Below are 19638 nucleotides of genomic sequence, written 5' to 3'. Positions count from 1 at the left end.
TTTACCACCTACTTGTGTCGCCACTTTCAGGGAGCTATGAACATGCACCTCAAGATCCCTCTGTACATCAATGCTACTAAGGCTCCTGCTTTACTGTATATTTTCCTCTTACATCTGACTTCCCAAAGTACACCACCTCACAATTATCCAGATTAAACACCATCTGCCATTTCTCTGCCCACATTTCCAACCGGTCTATAATCCTGCTGAATCCTTTGACAACCTTTCTCAGTATCCACAGCTCCACCAATTTTTGCATCACCCACAACATACTAATAGTGTGCGTAGGAGTCTACTAACTGCCCTTAAACCAACTGAGGAAAGGGGTATATGAAAACGAAGACCTCAGACCTGGCACTAAGTTCATGACCTGTTAGGCAGCAGTAATTCCTGCTCTCTGATGTGCTTCCGAGACCTGGACGACCTTCTGCAAGCCCTTCCGCTTGTCTGGCAAAGAATGTCCTCCTCCCCTGACCTGAACAAGAGATTAGCATCTCTCTTCCACCTCAACTGGGCTGTTACAACTCCAACGTTGCTCTTCTAGTTGGTACAGAAGATACAAGTGGTGGAAAATTGCAGCCACTGCCCCCCTCCCCAGTGAAGCTGGGGGGGGGGGGGGTCAACTGAGAAAGTCAACAGCTGATAGCCCCATCAGGTAGATGGAGTTGAGAAATGCATCAACCATGGGCCAATTAAAGGGATGCCCATTCTAGGAGGGGATAATGGCACCAGCCTGATCCCAGACAGAGCTCATCTTGGGTATCAGTATATTATTGTAACGTGAAAAGATTTTGTGTGCCACCCAGGCAGAGCATGCCATACACAAGTACATCAAGGTAGTTTAAACAACAGAATGTGGAATAGAGTGTTGCAGCTACTGAGCAAGTGCAGTGCAAGTAGACAGATAAAGTGCAAGAGCCATGACGTGGTACATCAAGAATTCATCTTTAGTACAGAAGTCCGTTCAAGAGTCTGATAACACCAGGATTAAAGCAGTCATTGAGCCTGGTGTGACGTTCAGAGAAGTGGGTGTTCCTAAAGCTAACATGCAGGCACAGTAGTCAAGTGTGCTGGCTTTTACTAATGCACTCAAATACTCTAGCTAAATATTGTAAGAGTAAACAGTGTAATCATTGCATACAATTTTAGTTTCTTAAAGAATATACTTGCAAACAGGGAGTGCACCAGGTTCATCAGACTGGTACCAGGGAAGGCATTGGATAGAGATTAAGTAGACCAGATCTCACAGAAAAACAAAGGTAATGACAGCTGGTGGGGAAGGGGAAATAAGAAAAGTTACAACTACCCTACAAAATGGGGCAGCACAATGGCACAGCTCCAGAGACCCAGGTTCAATCCTGACCTCTGCTGCTGGCCGTGTGGAGTTTGCATGTTCTCCCTGTGACCGTGTGGGTTTCCCTCAGGTGCTCCGGTTTCCTCCCACATCCCAAAATTAATTGGCTGCTCTAAATTCTCCCCAGTGTGTCAGGTGTGCGGCAGAGGCCGTAGGAAAGAACAAAATAGGTTAGGGTAGGATTGGTGTTAAAATATAAAGGTTCAGCATACTCAGTGGGCTGAAAAGCCTGTTGTTTCCCTGTGGTACCTCTCTGTAACTCCAAACAAGACTTTACACAGACTCTGCGACAGTTCAAATACTCATCGTTTATTGCAGGGTACTACAAAAGGGTGGTTGAATCATGGTTATGTTCAGGTTTAAAATCAGGGGTAGCTCCCTGTCAGAGAGATCTCAATCATCACAGAACAGTTACCAGCAACACCAAACCAAAACAAAATCCTTTATTTCTTTTTGGTTTTTAAAAAAAAAAGAACAACATGGAACTTCAAAAAATAAAGCAAAACAGTCACAGATCATCTTGGGGAAAATAAGAAATAAAATATCAACTTTTTGCTGCTAGTATTTTAAAAGAAAAACACCAACATTTTATGTATACTGATAGTATTTTCCCTGGTGTCCTCCGCGCTAAATCCCGACGGTGAGGGTAATCCGCACAAGGTACGACCCAAGTTTGTGTGTGTAGCAGGGGAAACCGCGGTCTTGTCAACAGGTATTACCAAATCTGCAAAAGGAAGCACATTACAAACTGTTCAAAGACACTCTGATCGCCATGGGTGGAGAATGCACACACAGCTCGCCCAAGGCGAGCCTCAGCAGGCAACAACTCTGCCACTTTTGGTACTGTGCCCAACATTCAAAACAAAAAGGTAAATGAGACCTGGTGGGGGAAGAGGGGGATATAAGAGAGAAGGTAGAAGAATTATTGAAACATTTTGTGTTCACAAGATCTCCCCGTTCCCCTCAAGAGTTGTTTCAGTGGCTCACTCTGAGCAGACCACCTCAGCACAGCACAGAGGAGTCACCCTAGGCTATTTACGTTCAACAGTTTAGTGAGGAGGTTGGGAAGGGAGGTAATGCCATCTGTCTGGGGGCCGTCAGCATTACAGCGTGTGGGATGGGGGACAGGAGGGAATGGGGTGGTGGGTATCAGCCAGGGTTCCTGCTCCTGGTCACTTTGCCAGCCTGGTGGAGACGAGATTGAACACAACTGCGAATGATCCACGGGGCGAGCGCTGGACTGGGTCAGCGATAGTTCAGCGAGAAACAGGACGGCAGCGTAACCTCCTCCGGGACAGGCCGCTCCGACGGTTTGCTGGCCGGCTCTCCGCCTTCTGTTTAACGGGAGCTCATCCAAGAGGAAAGAAAAGAAACACTGGCCGTGCCCTAACCTAACGCCAAGTTACATTCACCCATCACCACGGCGCTTGCCATCTTACTGTGGCTCCCAGTCCAGCAATTCCTCGATGGTACAAATGCCACAGGCTTGTGTTCAACTCCCCCGAGCATGCCCGTCTCTGCGCCTGCAACTCCCTCCGGCCCTACGTCTTGCCGAGATCTCTGAACCTCCAGTTCCGGACTCGTGCTTGCCCCCACCCCCCTGCCCCATTCCCCCTGGCCGAGCTCCAGAATCCCTTCTCTAAGCCTGTGTTTCTCTTTCTTCATTTAAGGCACTCCTTTAATCCTACCTCTTTGACCAAGATTACGCGCATGTGTGTGTGTGTTGGGTGTGTGTGTTTTGGTCACCCAGTCCCAACGTGGCCCTTTGGGGGCTCGGCGTCAGAGTCTGTTTGACAAGCACCCCTCGCGAGCACTGTGGCAACCTTTTACTGCGTTAACAGGCGCTACACAAGTGCAAGGTTTGTGGAACCGCACGGAAAGTAGGAACACCTGTCTCCAGGAGCCGACAAAACACAACAGCATCCCACTGCATTCCTCCTCGGATTGCGATCGCACCTCGAGGCGCCAGTCAGTTTAATTTCTGTTACTGGTGGAGCAGGTGGCACTCGGGTGCGTTCAGGCCCCCGCTGTCTCCGCACTCTAACTGCACTTCCATCTCTCGAGCCTTGACCGTTGGTGGAAATGGCGACTGGGAAGTGGACAAGAGCAGGAAGTTAAATTGGCAGCCGCGCTGTCAGCACGCCCTGGGGTCTCCCCTGCCCTCGGCGCCTCTCCAAACGTTACAAGTAAAATCAGGCCTGAGACTGGAATGGGGTGCTGGAGAGGGAGGGGGAGGAAAGGGAGAAGCAGGTGACGGGAAGGGGAGGGGGAGGGCGGGGGCGGAGAGGCGTGCGTGTGCCCGCGCGCGCGTACGTACGCGTGTGTGTCGAGAGATCACGCACTTGACCCGCGCCGTGCGCCGTTCCGCGCTGCCGACACTCGCTGAATGGGGGAGGAAAATAAAAAAAACAGGGTAAAGGCCGCCTGGGACTGGCGCCCATTGGAACCACGTCCCAGTGACAGGTGGGAGAGGTGGGGTGGGAGTTTAAAAATGGGAGGGGGTTGGGGAAAAAGGGGGTGGGGTAGGGTGGGGGGGGGAAGAAAAGGGGAAGTGAACAGTTCCAACAGAAATTAAAATTTAAAAAAAGCGGACAAGAGAAACAAGCTGCTGCGCCAGTTACCACGAACACAACCTGAAGCTAGTCTGATAGTTGCTACTTTCCACAGGCTCCGATGGTGGGAACAGGAGCTGAGTTTCCAACAGGTACAAAACTGTTAAAGAGGAGGGGAGATGATACAGCAATTCAGTTCATTCAACAAACCTACAATCTCCGCGAGCTGCAGTGGATTTTTTTTTAAAAAACACGCACAAAACCGTCAGCAACACCGCCAGACATTAAACGTCTCGACGCCCACCATTCGTCGCCTCGCTACCACCGGCAAATGGCACTCTGCACTCAAATGACACTGGCCTTGTGACAGCCCATCACGTGGATCGCACGCTCCTGGCCTCTCTTCCTGGCGACGCCTTTTCCCCCTGCTGCTGCTGCAACGTTGAGCGGGGAGGAATGACCAGGACTCCTGGATGGCTTCCGAACGCTCTCGGGAGGGGCGACTAGCCTTGAGACCGACAGTGGGTGGGTATCGGGCTAGGATTAGTACTTGAAGCAGTATAAAAGGGAGAGGGCTGGGGGATGATTAGAGGTATTCCTCCACTCCCTCCCAACCACCCCCCTTGTAAACTGATCCTCACATTAACTATAAGAGCACGAAATATACCATTGCAAATAGCCACCGAAAACAGACAATGCGGCAACTGATAGAAGGGTGTTAAAACACTTGAACCATCCATGATCTGAGCACAAATCACTCCACTGCCCATTAAAGGGGCAAGGAAAAAAAATAGCACAACATATCCCAAACAATGATGGGCTGAACAGCCTCACTACATGGTAGCAAGAGGCACCTCTCTAACACTGGTCTCGATTTAAGCAACTCAAGCAGCATGCGTTATCGGCCGGCCAGGGAAGCTGAACAAACTGGGCCCGCCTCACCGCCATCTCCCCAACCTCTAACCTGGTTCAGTGCGCAAGTAAGCAACCCCAGAGACGAGGAGTATTGAAAGACTTGATCCCTGCTCTCCTGCGCCGTCGGTACAGCAGTTGGAGCAGGCAGGACGTGCGTGGTGGGAGGAAATGGCAATCCAGCACAATCCCCGAACTCTAGCTTGTGGTCTCTGCTGGAATGAAGTGGAAGTGGGGGGTGGTTGAAGATCACCAATGCTGTCCTTCGGGGTCCAACACTACTGATGTGGGATAAAGTGCGTCAGTTAGGTACTGGAAAGGTCTCTGTACTCACATGGAAATGGGCAGCTTCAGGAAGAAGAGAGAGGGGAAAAAAAAAATTGGGGTGGGTAGGGAAGGAGAAAGGGAGGAAAGATTGAAGACGGCAGACTACAAGTAATCAGAATGACAAACTTTCTCAGCTCAGGTTATACAACAGTTTGTACAAAGGCGTGCACACAAATCCAGCCTGGAACACAGGAGGCACAACAGGTATAACCGAACTACCAGTATAGCAGACAGCACGGCCGCCGACAGCGTTTAAACAATTCATCACAGTATCCGACCGGTCCACAAGGTCAATGCCGCCTATGCTCCTACCGCATGGAGATCTTAAGAGTCAGGTCCAAAGGCAAGCTCCAGCCTTACCCGGTGAACTCCCTCTGTACAGCAACACTGTATGGAGGGGGAAGGGGTTCATTCTGCTCATCAGCAGGAGAGGACCGTGTTAGATCAATTGCAACAGCTGTCGACCAGGACACTGCACCAGAGACAGACTCGCCCCACTCACCAGGCCGAGCAGCCTGTCAACAGCAAGGGAAGCCCCTGCGACACAATCCGCACGCGCGCGCACACACACACGCGCACACACACACACACACAACAGCTTCTCCCGCCTCACCTGGACTCGCTCAGCCCCCTGTGCGTCAGAGCCCATCGCCTTCCGCTGGGTCAGCCACAAAAGTAACCAAGGTCAAACTTCAAAGTCTCAACAACGTTTGGCAACAGACAAAAGAACAAGTGGGGGGTTTAAAAACAAAGAAGGGACGAGAATTGAGGAGTTATTTCTTTTTTCTCTAAGAAAAAACACAGGTTTACGGCCTGAAAGGGTGGCGGTAATGGACTACTTTCAAGAGGGGCTGTGTGAAATGGTTTGAAGGACAACCTGTCTTTGACGTGCTGTGGCAATTTCCTGTGTTGAGTGACTCCAGCGTCATTCACCCCCGATCTCCCACCCCCCCCCCACTGCTGTAATGAAGTGATCGGTACGGACGGCATGCGAGACAATCTTTTCACTGTACCTCGGTACATGTGACAATAATAAACCAATTTCACTGGCTGAAACTCCAAGGGGTGGGATGAAGGGATGGAGAGCCTGGTATCAAGAGTCAACCAGCTGGGAGAGGGATAGAGGGAGACGTTACCTCACCGAGGGATGCAAACAAACTTTTGCCCCACTTTGCTGGAGAGCTGTGTATGCTCAGCTGTTTAACGTTCAACACCAATGAACTTTTGGGCAGCAGTGGAAATGGGGCTAGTGGTGTTGAAGTAAATCTGCTGAGGTGTTGCTTAAACAGCAAAGAAGGCTTGAGGGCCCCAAATGGCTCCCCTGTTATAACATTGTATGTTATCATTGGAGTAACTGCCTTATACTTTATTGATCACAGGGAACTTGCCTCTCAATACCCACTGACAGCAGAAACAATAGTGTAGAATGACGGCCCTGTCCATTAAGTGCTGTGATACAATGACCTCAAGCTGTGTAGAAAAGTTCAAGTGACACACCTGTAACAGGTAACCAACAGCAACAGCAGTTTTGAACGAAGGAGAGGGTAAAATAAAAGTTATACAACTAGAGTTTGTAAGGTCACGCACGGAACAAAACTCTACAGACAACTCGCGCGTCCTACCGCTGGGAGTGTACAGAGATCCCGGGTCACAGCAGGAACTCAAGCTGCCGTACCTGCAGCACTTTCTGCCTTTGAAACCGGCTTGAGGCAGGCAGTAACCTGGGTACATCCAGAGGGAATGTGCCCCACCACGCGAACGCAAGCCGAGCACCCGGCTGAATGCGAGAGAGGCCGGCCGTCGCCTTTGTGCTGTCGTTTGCCAAGACGGAAGGCGTTAACCTACCAAAGCAGGACGCGGGTTTACCCAGGGAGGAAATCTGGACCGAGGCCAGCTGGCTGGGAGGCGCCGTGCGTGTGAGCACACTGTCAAAGGAAGCGGCGCGGTCCGACAGTGCAGGCAGGTGCAGGGGAGGGAAGCTCCTGCCCTCTCCTCTCCCTCCTAGGCAAGCAGGCAGAAGGAAGAGACCCCTGAGAGCATGGAAAGCACCTAAGGACGAGAAAGTAGGCACCAACACCGCCAGAGCTTCGATTCTCGACGCCGGTAAACAACGGAAACAGTTTAAAAGTGACCAGGAATTTAAACATAAAAGGGCTGCGGGGAGGGGAGAAAAATCCTCCTCGTGCGCATGCTCACACACACGCAGCGGGGACAACGTTCCAGGGGCCTGCTCAGGAATTATTGGCCACAGGAACCTTCCTCCCCCACCCCCGGTTGGAACGGAAAGCCATTCCCGGGTGGGGTGGGCGACGAAACAAAAACCGGCAAGCGGCCCGATGGTAATGGGGAGACCGCAGCAGAGCCCGGGGTTTGGGAAGGCCCGCCAGCTCTCACTCACCTGCTGGTTAGTAGGCGGAGTACTGCGTCTGGCCGGCGTAGGTGTCGCCGGTGGCTCCGGTGGCAGTGTAGGCGGCGTTGCTGGTGGCAGCGCTGGAGTAGTCGTAGCCGTAGGCGCTGGCATAGTCGGCGGCGGTGTAGTTGGCGGCAGTGTAGTCGGCCGAGGTGGTGGCTGTCGCGCCGTAGCCGGCTGCTGCCGCGTAGTTGGCACTGGCGTAGTCCTGGGCGGCGTAGCTGGCAGCCGCCGCCGCGTAGTCAGAGGCAGTGGCCGAGGCGGTGGCGGCAGCGGCGTACTCGGTGGCAGCCGTGGCATAGTCGGTGACGGTGGACACCACCGCCCGCCGCAGGGGGCTCCGGTCCCTGGCGTAGTAGGTGGGCGGCTGGGAGATGGCGCTCTGGCTGTAGGCCTCCAGCGCCTTGGGCATGCGCTCCCTCAGGCCGGCACCGTATGCCCCCAGCTGGGCCCCCCAGCGGTCGGGGTAGGGCGTCCCCACCGCCCCGTACGCTCCTGCCCGGTACTTCTCGTAGTAGTCGACGTAACGGCTGTCATAGAAGGGCTGCTCCCCATAGCGTGCGGGCATGGCGTATGGGTCGAGGTAGTCGGGGGTGAAGCCCACCCCCAGCTCCGGCCGGTCCGTCGGGCACTCCTTGGACCAGTGGCCGTCCTTGCCGCAGCGGAAGCAGGTGTTTTTCTCACCCATCCCAGGCTGGACCCGTAGTCGGCTCTTGGACAGCTCAACGTGGATTCGCTTGCCTTGAAGGGAAAGGAGAAGATTCCCAGTTCATTACACAGAACTAAAGTCAAAGTTTACTGTCAGATGCACAAATCCACGTGTGCATAGGTGTAATGGAAAACCTACTTGCAGCAGCATCACAGGCACATAGCATCAGATACAGAACATTCACACAAATTATACCAGAAAGCTCACACAGAAAAGAAATCATCCATTGTAGTGCAAAGTGTCGCCATACTGAGGTAGTGATTAGGGTTGTGCAAGTTGGTTCAAGAATTGAACAAAGGGAAGTAGCTGGTGGTGTGGGACTTCAAGCTTCTGTACCTCCTGCCCAATGGTAGCTACACAGGGAAACAGGGGCTGCGGATATTTCCTTTCGATTTAAGCTGTGAGCTGCAGAGGTTCCCCAAGAAAGCAGGTTTAATAGTACGTGCAAAAATGGGGAAATGGTGTGTCCCACCTTTGCTCTCTCCCCTTCCAGTATTTCCTACTGGAAGGGGAGAGAGCGTGTGCAGTGTTATGGGAATAGGGCAGTGGAGGAGAGTTCAAAGAGCCCACAGAAACTGGCCAAATGTCTTCCTCAAGTTGCACAATACAACTGATCTAAGTACGCTGATTCTACCAGTGACAAGGGCATGGGTCCACATCGCACAACCCCACCTATCATTAACGTGGCTGCAGAATGAGGTCTGGGTGTGTGCTTCTTACCACATACGAAGTGTGAAACTATATCTCAGAGAAAGTTGATTGCTATGGTCAGTTAACAGATAGTTTCCAGTCAGCAAAAGAAAACTCTGATACAACCTCTTGTTTCAATGGTGCCCAACACATGCTTTACAAAGATGTTAACCCCAACGACCACATTCTACACTGACACACCCCAATCACAGTGCCATTTGTGAGATCTTGTGTATACTTGGCTAACACATCTCATACGTTGCAACACACACACACACCTGGAAAAATTCTTAGGCTGCAAATGTACATTGGGGATCCCATGGTTGTGAAAAGCAAGATTCTCTCCTTGGAGAGGAGGATGAGAGGGGACTTGATAGAGGTGTACAAGGTTATAAGAGGCATAGATCAAGTGGAGACTTTTCCCCAGGGCGAAAATGGCTAACACAAGGGGGCATAACTTTAAGGTGACTGGGGAAAAGTATAGAGGGGGGAATGTCAGGTCTTTTTACAGAGAGTGGTGGGTGTGTGGAACGCACTGCCGGCAGAGGTTGTGGGGGCAGATACATTAGGGACATTTAAGAGATTCTTGGTCACATGAATGATAGAAGAATAGGCAGCTATGAGAGAGAGAAAGGTTAGATAGATCTTAGAACAGGATAAAATGTCAGCACAACGTTGTGCACTGAAGGACCTGTACTGTGCTGTAATGTTCTATGTTCTGAAACCCACAGCTTTAAATACTCTTAAAATGCTATTGCTGGAGGTTTTCACACAACTAGGTAGCTTTACAGCTGATTGACCATCAACAAGGGTGCAAGGTCAGGGTCAATATAGAAATAGACCAGGAATGCAAAGACGTATAAAAGATATGGTCAGATATAAATTGTTTTGTTTCACACCAAGTGAACACAGAAATGCTTACTACCAATGAGGACTTCACTTCAGAAATACATTAAGAATTGTGTTCAACCCATCCTACCACAATCTTATTCAAACTACATGCTGTTTTGCCAGCCTTTGCATAAAACCTGACAATATCTATTTATTTTCTTCTGCTATTGGTTCCAAGGAACCAGAATCTTTCCATTTGAAGAACGTGAGGACTAATTAAGACAAATCTAACAAAGGGAGAAAGATCCATACAATATATTTTAGCCACAATTTAAAATTTAAAAGAAAATTTTAAAATTATATCTTCAGTGTTTTGCTTAAAATTTGCACAGACACATTGCTTTAAAATGCAATATTTAGTATTCTTTTGTGCAGAGAAAAAAGGTGAAGTGAAGTCAAACACCTCTGGGAGAGGTTAGACATGGAGGTGAAAGGTTTGATGGGACTAAAGAACATGGTGTGGCAAAAATTAGTGATGGAATTGAGGGGGACTGTACGGTGCTGAAAGGGAGCAGTAGGTAACAGCATTGGGCAGAGGGAGCAGGAGGAGAATGTACAGTGGAGGGAAGGGAGAGGCGAGTGATACCCCTTGGGGGAAAACATACAACACGAGGGGGTAGATAGGCAAGCGATTGAAATATGAAGCCTGTATTTCCACCACTATAATGGAGGAAAACACCAACCATTTGAGATGAACTGTAGTTTGTGCACTGGTCATTTGTTTCCAGGGATTAAAAAACTATTTAATTTCTTATGCACAAGGACATCATTAAGCAAACAGTCTAAAGGGTTGCACTACACTGACGTGTTTGGTGCCATTCTTGGTGGTTTGTACTCTGAGCTCCATTCTTTTCACCCTCTGACAAAAACATTCCTGTTTTTCCAAAACCTTTAACTCCCCCCCAACCTTTTGGAATTCATATTCTGTAATACTACAGGTCCATTAAATCTCCAACTGATCAAATGAACATTCTGCGATAGACAATGCCGCTTGTAACCCTCTCTCAGTTGTTTGCTGACAACTCTGTACCATCTCAGAAACAATGAAACCAAGCATCAACCCCCTCCTTCACATGTGGGCCTTGCAGCACAGGAGCAGGCCCTTCAGCCCACAATGCCAATGCTGAACACGATGTCACATGGGTTCTCAAGTTAGCTACGTTTTTATCTGGAGTGCCATTTCCCAAGATCACAACCAAGTAGGATTATTCTGACACTTTTCCTGCTTATCTCCACATAAAGGGCGAGTTCACAAAAAAATTACATCCCTGCTGTTGTTGCCTCAAGCACAGTCAGTCCCACATTCAGCACTCTTGCCTTTGCCCCCCAGCCCCAAAAAAGTTTAACCTCATAACTAAACTTAAAGCTTGAACTCCAGGAACTATCCAAGTCCAACCCTATTAGAATACTGCTCATCGGCTGCCCCAGTCCTACAATGTCAACATACCAGCCTCCAGGTCACTTGAGCACAATTCTAAATAAAAGAGATGCAACATTGCTTTCAGCCCCAACAGGGAAGTTACTGCACAGCAGGCAGCCATTCATGCCACAGGTCTACATGCAGTGGACTGGCAGTGATCTTGTCACTCCCACCTCCGTACCCCTCTGTTCTTTCACCACAGCCCTGCAAATTATTCTCTCAACATCCACTGCTGCAGATTATTTAAAAAGACAATTCAAGCAAACAGTTGGACCCTGTAACTATAACTGTGTGTTGAAACAGCCCAGCCTCGCTCCATGAAGAACCATTACAGCTGGGAAACAAACTCAAAACACCAAAGCCTACTGCCATTTCATTTGGGGCCAAGGTAAATCAGGAACACGGCTTCAGATGAGGCAGAACAATAAGGGGCAGAGATCAAGTGTTTAGAGACGATTACCAGACATGATAGTGCTGATGCAATCAATAAAAGCACAAAGCAGTCGAAACACTAAAAAGAATGAGCTCACTAACTCTTTCCCTTCTTAAAGGAGAACTCCAGGGTCCAAGGTCAGTTTTAAAGGAGCAACAAACAATGAGAGATCAAAAGAGAGGATTTAGGGAGGAATTCTGCAGCTTCAGGCACAGCAGCTAAATGCAATGGTGTCAATGGGGAGGGATGAAATTTAAAGATAATCAGTGGCCAGGATTGAAGGAGAGCCGGCGTAGCTGAGGGCTATTGCACCGGGAGGTTGCAGAGACGGGGCAGGCTGAGGGAAAGATTTGAAGGATGGAAATTTTAAAATCGAAGTGCTGCTGAACTGGAATCCAACACATCAGCAAGCACGGGAGTTGGTGGGGGGTGGCAGGGAGGTGAACAGATCATGCTCTGCATTAGGACACGGAATGCAGAGTTTCAGGTGATCATCATTTGTGAAAGACAGAATGTCAGGGAGCAGCCAATAGAAAAGTTTAGCAGGGAGCAAGTGTAGGACGGGGGTTTAGCAGACGAACGTGACAAGGGGGGAGTTGGGTGATGCTACGTGGGAATTAATCACTGGCAATGATGGTGTGGAAATAAAGCTCAGCTCTGGATTAAACAGTTTACCAAAGCTGCAAACAGTCTGGATCAGCCGCAGACAGTTGCCACTGGCACAGCAGAGTTTGGTGACAAAACACACCAGCCAGCTTCCAACATTTCGATGGAGAACTCTACCCAGTCCTGGATAGTCTGACAAGAACAGTCGCAAGTTAGCAGTTTCAGGATGAGGTTGCCGAAATAACAGGTAGATGAAAAATATGAGAGGGGTGGGGAGAGGGGTCAAATAGAGGTTCACAAGGACCTCTGCAGGGACTGGTCATTGCAGGCAATCTTTTATCTGGACCTGAATCAAAAGTAGGGCAGGTGCACTGCCACACACTGAGACAACAGTGGATAAGGTTGTGTGGACAACTGTGTTAGAGGCTGTATTGAACTAGAAGGGCAAGGATGGATAGTCACACAGGTCACCATTAATGACTTTGTTAAGAGTTATTACATTTCTGGGAAAGATGGACATGGGTTTTGGGAACTTCAGCACATTGAGGACTTCGCACTGGAGAGTTTGAGGATGGTCAGTACTCCATGTAAGAGGTGAACAGTTAATTTTTGGAACAAACACAGTGATGATGGCACATTTAAAAGGGAGCACAGTATGTCAGGAAACAGAACGATGAATACTGCTAATGTGGGATCTAAGGAGGGTAACAGCAGTGGGATGTTGCTCCTGGCAAGACTAAAGAGAAAGCAGGAGAGAAGTACAGAGACATGGTCCTGGGGAGTGGGGGGGGGGGGGGGGGGGGGGTTAAAAAAAGAAAACAACAGAAGCGGATGGTTAGTTGAAGTTGTTGGATGATGGAGATGGTGGGATGGGGGGGGGGGGTTAAGAAAAGGGAGAGAAAAAAGTAACAGTGGTCTACAGTAGAGGAGCAGGTTGGATATTACCTCTGCCACCCAACATGATTCTGGGACAGAAGTGCTTTGTTCGAGAGAAAGACACGTCAGTGCTTCCTGTAGTCCAGCCACATCTGGTGGTGAATACCCCGCTCAGTTATCTGCTGTACCCATCCTGTCAGATGGGTGGCTGAAGAGACAAGATGGACGGAGAGAAAAATGGATGGAGTGGGAACATGAGAATGCGACCACTTCTTGAACATTTAAGCCCAAGCAGCAGCAAGTATAAAGAATGAAGCAGGAATAGGCCAGTTTGCCTCTCAAACCTGCTCTGCCATTTAATAAGTTCATGCCTTACATAAATGTAATGTCAACTCTGCATTCCCAACCACCCTCAGAAATCTTTCAAGCTTTGGTTAGCAAGCATCTGTCTACCACTGCCTTAAAAACCAAAGAGTCTGCTTCCATCATCCTTTGAAGAGTTCCGAGACTTATAACTTTCAAAAGTTTCTGACACAATAAATCAACGCCAATGCTAATTCAAAACCAAGAGACTAGATGTAGCCTTTTACTCCTTGATACCACCATGAACCCATGTCAATCACGTGGCTTTGTAGCTAGTGGGAAGACAGAGCACCCTTTCCCACTGGCTCAGGCACAGTAGCGTAACGGTTAGTGTAACGCTATTACAGCGCCAGCGACCCGGGTTCAATTCCGGCTGCTGTCTGTAAGGAGTTTGTACCTTCGCCCCGTGTGTCTGCGTGGGTTTCCTCCGGGTGCTCCAGTTTCCTCCCACATTCCAAAGCTGTACGGGTTAGGAAGTTGAGGGCATGCTATGTTGGCACTGGAAGCATGGCGACACTTGCGGGCTGCCCCCCAGAACACTCTACACAAAAGATGCATTTCACTCTGTGTTTCAATATTCACGTGACTAATAAAGAAAGTCTTATTAGAGTAAGTGCTCTCCAGCAACTTCACCTTTCAGCTCTGTGCCATCCAGCCCTTTGATGGCTGCCATAGCATCATCCCCTCTCTCCATGTGCACAAAGGCGTAATCTTTGATGATGTCGCACTCCAGGACGGTTCCGTACTCCTCGAACTTGGCCTGAAGCTCCTGGCTGGTGCAGTTGGGGCTCACTTTCCCCACGTGGAGCTTGGTGGAGGACTTGGTCATGCTCTTGCTGGCCTCCACGTTGATGGCAACCCCGTGCAGCTTGTAGTGGTGCAGGTTCTCAATCGCCTCCTTGGCTGCCTCCTTGTTGTCCATGTGCACGAATCCATAGTTCTGTTAGGGAAGAAATGCAGACCAGTGTACCGCAACATCCAACAATAAAAGACTATAACCCATGAAAAATCTGCAGTGTACCACCTTTCAAGTCTTAATGATTTGGAAGATCTCGGGCTCAGTGGCTGCTTTTAGTTAGTTGTTCACAGTTTCGTTTTACTGGTGGCTTGGTAGTTTCATAAGTCACCAGTAAAGGCTCTCCCACTCCGCTGTCAAGAAAAGAGTTCCTCATTCTAATTGAACAATGGAGAATGGAGAACAGGATGTTGTGTGGCCCTGCTAAATCAGGTCTCCCATCACCAACAATTGCTTTAGTCTTAGCTCAGTCGGTGGCATAATCATTGTGAGTTTGAAACCCACTTCACAAGATTTAATCATAATGCAAAGGTTGGCATATGGTACAGTGAAGGCACAACACAATGTTACAGCTATTGCCATTCAGGCGAGATCTTAAACCGAGGCCCTACTTTCCTTCTTAGTAAAGAGCCTGCCAACACTACTTTAAGGAGATCTCCCCAATGTCCTGGTTAATAAATGACCAGCACAAAGATATTAAAACCATTGACCTGAAATAATTTGGGTTCTCTCCACAGATGCTGCAAGATTTTCACTCATTTATCTAACAAAAAAAACAATTATCTGGTCATTGTATCCACTTTGGTTTGTGCGTCTTTGTGCTGTTGCCTTGTGTTACGTGACAGTAATGACTGCAGCTCAAAATGTGCTTCATTGCCTGAAACACACTTAGGGATGTGTTGAGGTCATAAAGGCACAACACAAGGTCCTTCAGCTCCATGGGAAAATGGACTCCCTTCCCTACACCTGATGAGATGGGCACACTTGATTAGACCATCAGGCATTTCTATCCAAAAAGGCAAGCCAGAATTCCATCCTTGCTGCAAGGTCTGCTTAAGGAAAAACGTGGGATGAGGACAATAGGATCCTCAATGCTTCTCAAAGACTGTACAGGCAACCTAACATTTGTCAGCGATCAGGCACTTTGATCCAAACCAACATTTAGTTGGCATTTCAATGCCTATACAGATCACTCCAAAAGGTAGAAATTGAGTCCATCCTGTACGCAGATAAGTGGCAGAATTTGACCATGCTTCATCAACCAGCCACATCCAACCAAGTTAAAAAGTTGGCAAGGGTTCACAGCCAATGGTCACTGCTGGAAAGGCACAGGCATGTCAGAAACAGAAGCCGTCACATCCCAACACACCCACCAATCATTAGCACCTAGGTTCCATCAACCAGGCACTTCCACATTCATTGGGATTCCCAGTGAGAAAGAAGGTGCGGGGGACTGAACAGAATTCAGCCTGTTTGCAATGGCACATCCACCCTAACATTCATATGCAACCAGGCTCCAAGTGTGGAATTAATTTGCACTCTTTTAGAAAGTTCATCCAAAGGGATGAGTGAATCACAATTCCCTGCCCTTCTCCAGGGACAGGGGCGAGAGACACCAAGGAGTAGTCAGGAGACACAAGAGACTTCAAATGCTGGAATCTGGAGCATAAACCAAACTTCTGGAGGGACTCAGTGGGTCAATACAGCACAAAAACAGGCCCTTCAGCCCCACTCTTCCATGCCAATCATTTTGCCTATCTCAGGTAGTCCCATTTGCCCCCATATCCTTCTATCCTATCAAGCAGCATCTACAGAGGGAAAGGTATTGTCCATGTTTCAAGTCCAGGCCCTGGGAGAGAAGTCAGTTTGAATGCTTCGCCTCCCACAGTCAAATAGCTCCAGACTCCAAATGAATGCACAACTACTTCCCCAAACCCAGTGAACCAGGGTTCCCAGCACGGCTGGTTGGAGGAGAGGGGAAGGTGGTATCACCACTGCAATAGCAACGAGAGGGGTGAAGAAAACACCATGGAGCACCAAAGCCCAGCTCAATTGGTGGCATAATCATCGCAGATTTGAGACCCATTTCACAAGATTTAATCCCAATGCAAAGGTTGGTATATGGTGCAGTGCTGAGAGCATGCCACACCACAGCACCAAAGTCCATGCGTGAGCTTGGTTTGTCCGCAATTGTTACTTAAACCAAGTTAAGCGACCACTGTAATAGCAACGTGGTGGGGGAAGGATGCACACAACACACTTGAAGACCACCAGAATGAGAGGGGACCTCATAGAAACATTTAAAATGTTGAAAGAACTGGACAGAGTAGATGTGGTTAAGCCGTTTTTCCCTAGTGGGTGAGTCCAGGACTAGAGGGCACAATCTTAGAATTAGAGGGTACCGGTTTAAAACAGAAATGAGGAGAAACGAGCCAGAGGACAGTGATATTATGGAATCCTTTGCCATGTACAGCTGTGGAGGCCCGATCATTGGGGGCATTTAAGGAGGAGATTGATAGGTATCTAATTAGTCAAGGCATCAAGGGATATGGGGAAAAAGGCCGGAAATTGGAGCTAGATAGGAATAGTATTAGTTTAGCACGTGGAGCAGACTCATTGGGCCGAATGGCCTACTTCTGCTCCTTTGTCTTGTTGATCTTGTGACCACTGTAATAGCAACGTGGGGGGGGAGGAGGATGCACACAACACAGTGCAATGCCACCAGAACGACCAATAGCAACGTGGTGGGGGGTGGTGGTGGGGGAAGGAGGACGCACACACACAACACAGTGCAAGGCCACTAGAACGACCACTGCAATAGCAACGTGGTGGGGGGAGGATGCACACAGCACAGTGCAAGACCACCAGGCTCCACGCGTGATCTTGGTTAATAAGGCAATAACTAGCTAAACCAGTTAACCAGGACGCACCGGCCGGCGGGCGACCCGACGCCTCCCGGGCTCTCGCCCACTTGTCAATCAAAGGGGCGCGTTGCCCCCAGCGACCAAGCCGGGTGCCACTCGGGCGGTTGCCATGGCAGCGGCCCGGGCCCCGCCCCCTACCTTGATGAGGTCACACTCGCTCACTTCGCCGTACTTCTCGAACAGGGCGCGGATCTCCTCGGCCGTCGTCGGCCGCGGCAGGTTGCCCACGAATATCTTCACCATCTCTCTCGCCTCACAACCCTCCCAGCGGACGTCGATTGAAGGAGGGGGGAGAAGGAACGACCCGGAGCGGGAGCTTCGAGGCAGAAACGCCGGCGGGGAAACAGCGGCACCTCAAGCCGGACGACGCTCCTCCGCCCGTCTCTCGCCGCGACGTAAAATGGCGGCTGCAAAGGGCGGGCGGATCCGCCTCCGCCCCCTGCGCCGATTGGCCGCAGCTCGGGGTCAGCCCCCGCCGCTCAATGGTGGATCCTCACGTCAATCAGCGCCGCAACGCCCGCCACGTGTCCGGAGGCGGTCCCCGCAGCGGATTGGCTCGGTCCAACGTCAATCATCTCAAGGGCGGCCCGGGACCATCGCCGCCGGATGGTTTCGGGGTTGGCGGTGGCGCAGAAAGAAATGGCCCATGAATGGGGCAGCAGATTCATAATTCTGTGTTCATCTTCACCTCTGCGGCGGTTCCTACTCAGCCAGTTCAACATTTTTTGCATTATTTTCTCTTCAAACAGATGCGGCGAGATCTCTGTGCCGGTTAGAGCGCCGCCATCTTTGGTCCTGGCAGCTGGACCCACCGGTAACACGTGGCTCAGCATTGAAATTAACTGCACGCAAAATCTGACACATGGGCTCACACTTTAAGATAGCAGAGTATTTGTTCAACAACTTCTTGCTTTTTTCCCCCCTGGTCTACTGCAGTGAGTTAAACTTAAATGGGTGTCTGCTAAAGACGTTTGCAGAAGATAACTAAATGGAAAGGTGGTTCGGTGGTTTCCAACTTTTTGCAGTGAGATCCCCACTCTGCCGAGGGTTGCACTGTCCGGCTGAGTATCAGAGGACTCTGCTACAGGCTGGACAGCAGTATGAATGTGATGAAAGCCATGTACTGTTTAGTATTTCTTGTGTATGTTTTCAAGAATAAAGTTTTAGACAGAACTATAGAACAGTACAGCACAATACAGGCCCTTCAGCCCACAATGTTGTGCCGACCTTTAAACCTCACCTAAGACTATCTAATCCCTTCCTCCCACATATCCCTCTATTATAAATTCCTCCATGTGCTTATCTAGCAATTTCTTGATTTTGACCAATGTACCTGCCTCCACCACCACCCCAGGCAGTGCATTCCATGCCCCAACCACTCTCTGGGTAACAAAACCTTCCTCATTTATCTCCCTTGAACTTCCCACCCATTACTTTAAAGCCATGCCCTCTTGTATTGAGCATTGAGAAGGAAGAGGACTCTATGGTCTGGGTTGCAGACTGAGACAAACGTCATTTCGGAGAAGCGCTCTGATCTGCGTGAAGCTTGTTGGTCTCCAGTGTAAGGAGATGTCCGTAGGGGAAAGCTGCCGACTGGCACATTCCAGGCTGCGGGAGTCCGTGCTGAGGGACGCACTGAAGCTGGTACTGCCACTCCAAATGCTCTGTGGGGAAGGACCACAATCTGGGGTCCTGCTGCTGGTGGACACTGAGGAACTGGCTCCTGTGGAACACCCTCTCAAACACGTCATCGGTGTATTTGGGGAAGAGACATTGGTGAAGTAGGCACATTGTACGAGAATGAATTGATGGTACAATGAATGTAGGGACATGTCGCAGTTTATTTATATATATAACATTACAGCACAGTACAGGCCCTTCGGCCCACAATATTGTGCTGACATTTTATCCTGCTCTAAGATCTATCTAACCCTTCCCTCCCAAATAGCCCCCCATTTTTTTATCATTCATGTGTCTAATTAAGAGTCTCTTAAATGTCCCTAATGTATCTGCCCCCCACAACCTCTGCCAGCAGTGCGTTCCACGCACCCACCACTCTGTGTAAAAAAAAAATTACCCCTGACATCCCCCTTATAACTTCCTCCAATCACCTTAAAATTATGTCCCCTCGTGTTAGCCATTGTCACCCTGGGAAAAAGTCTCTGACTGTCCACTCGATCTATGCCTCTTATCATCTTGTACACCTCTATCAAATCACCTCTCATCCTCCTTCTCTCCAAAGAGAAAAGCCGTAGTTCATTCAACTTATCCTCATAAGACATGCTCTCCAATCCAGGCAACATCCTGGTAAATCTCCTCTGCACCCTCTCTAAAGCTTCCAATCCTTCCTATAATGAAGCAGACCAGAACTGAAC

At 49.5% G+C, this 19638-nt stretch overlaps 1 protein-coding gene across 12 annotated transcripts; it reads right to left on the bottom strand.

The window, feature by feature from the left end:
- Positions 1-1642: 1642 nt before the first annotated feature.
- On the bottom strand, positions 1643-18419 carry LOC127586109 (RNA-binding protein 4B-like). 12 transcript variants are annotated; one of them, XR_007958638.1, is made up of 6 exons: positions 17402-18419; positions 14177-14483; positions 7544-8296; positions 4871-7194; positions 3988-4066; positions 1643-3443 (listed from the first exon to the last, which is right to left on the bottom strand). XR_007958638.1 is itself a non-coding variant. In XM_052043951.1 (4 exons), exons 1-3 carry the CDS (start codon positions 17504-17506, stop codon positions 7551-7553), a joined length of 1158 nt encoding a protein of 385 aa, XP_051899911.1. In that variant the 5' UTR covers positions 17507-18419; the 3' UTR covers positions 1643-7194; positions 7544-7550. The 12 variants fall into 12 exon arrangements, 4 of the variants coding, with proteins under 4 accessions (XP_051899911.1, XP_051899913.1, XP_051899915.1 ...); XR_007958637.1 differs by having other exon boundaries at positions 1643-2078; positions 3245-7194; XR_007958635.1 differs by having other exon boundaries at positions 3976-7194.
- Positions 18420-19638: the final 1219 nt, after the last annotated feature.

This window comes from Pristis pectinata, chromosome 34, assembly GCF_009764475.1.
Source record: "Pristis pectinata isolate sPriPec2 chromosome 34, sPriPec2.1.pri, whole genome shotgun sequence".
Taxonomy (NCBI): Eukaryota; Metazoa; Chordata; class Chondrichthyes; order Rhinopristiformes; family Pristidae; genus Pristis; species Pristis pectinata.
The sequence above is the reverse complement of the archived record's forward strand: the minus strand, read 5'-3'. Positions and strand labels throughout refer to the sequence as shown.

What these genes read in the sequence shown, in the direction of transcription:
- LOC127586109 (XM_052043951.1), bottom strand. Translation starts at nt 17,506, where the DNA reads ATGGTGAAGATATTCGTGGGCAACCTGCCGCGGCCGACGACGGCCGAG. An exon ending in GCGAGTGTGACCTCATCAAG is followed by an intron (nt 14,484 to 17,401) that starts GTAGGGGGCGGG and finishes CTTCCCTAACAG; the next exon opens with AACTATGGATTCGTGCACAT. An exon ending in GGATGGCACAGAGCTGAAAG is followed by an intron (nt 8,297 to 14,176) that starts GTGAAGTTGCTG and finishes TTTCCCTTCAAG; the next exon opens with GCAAGCGAATCCACGTTGAG.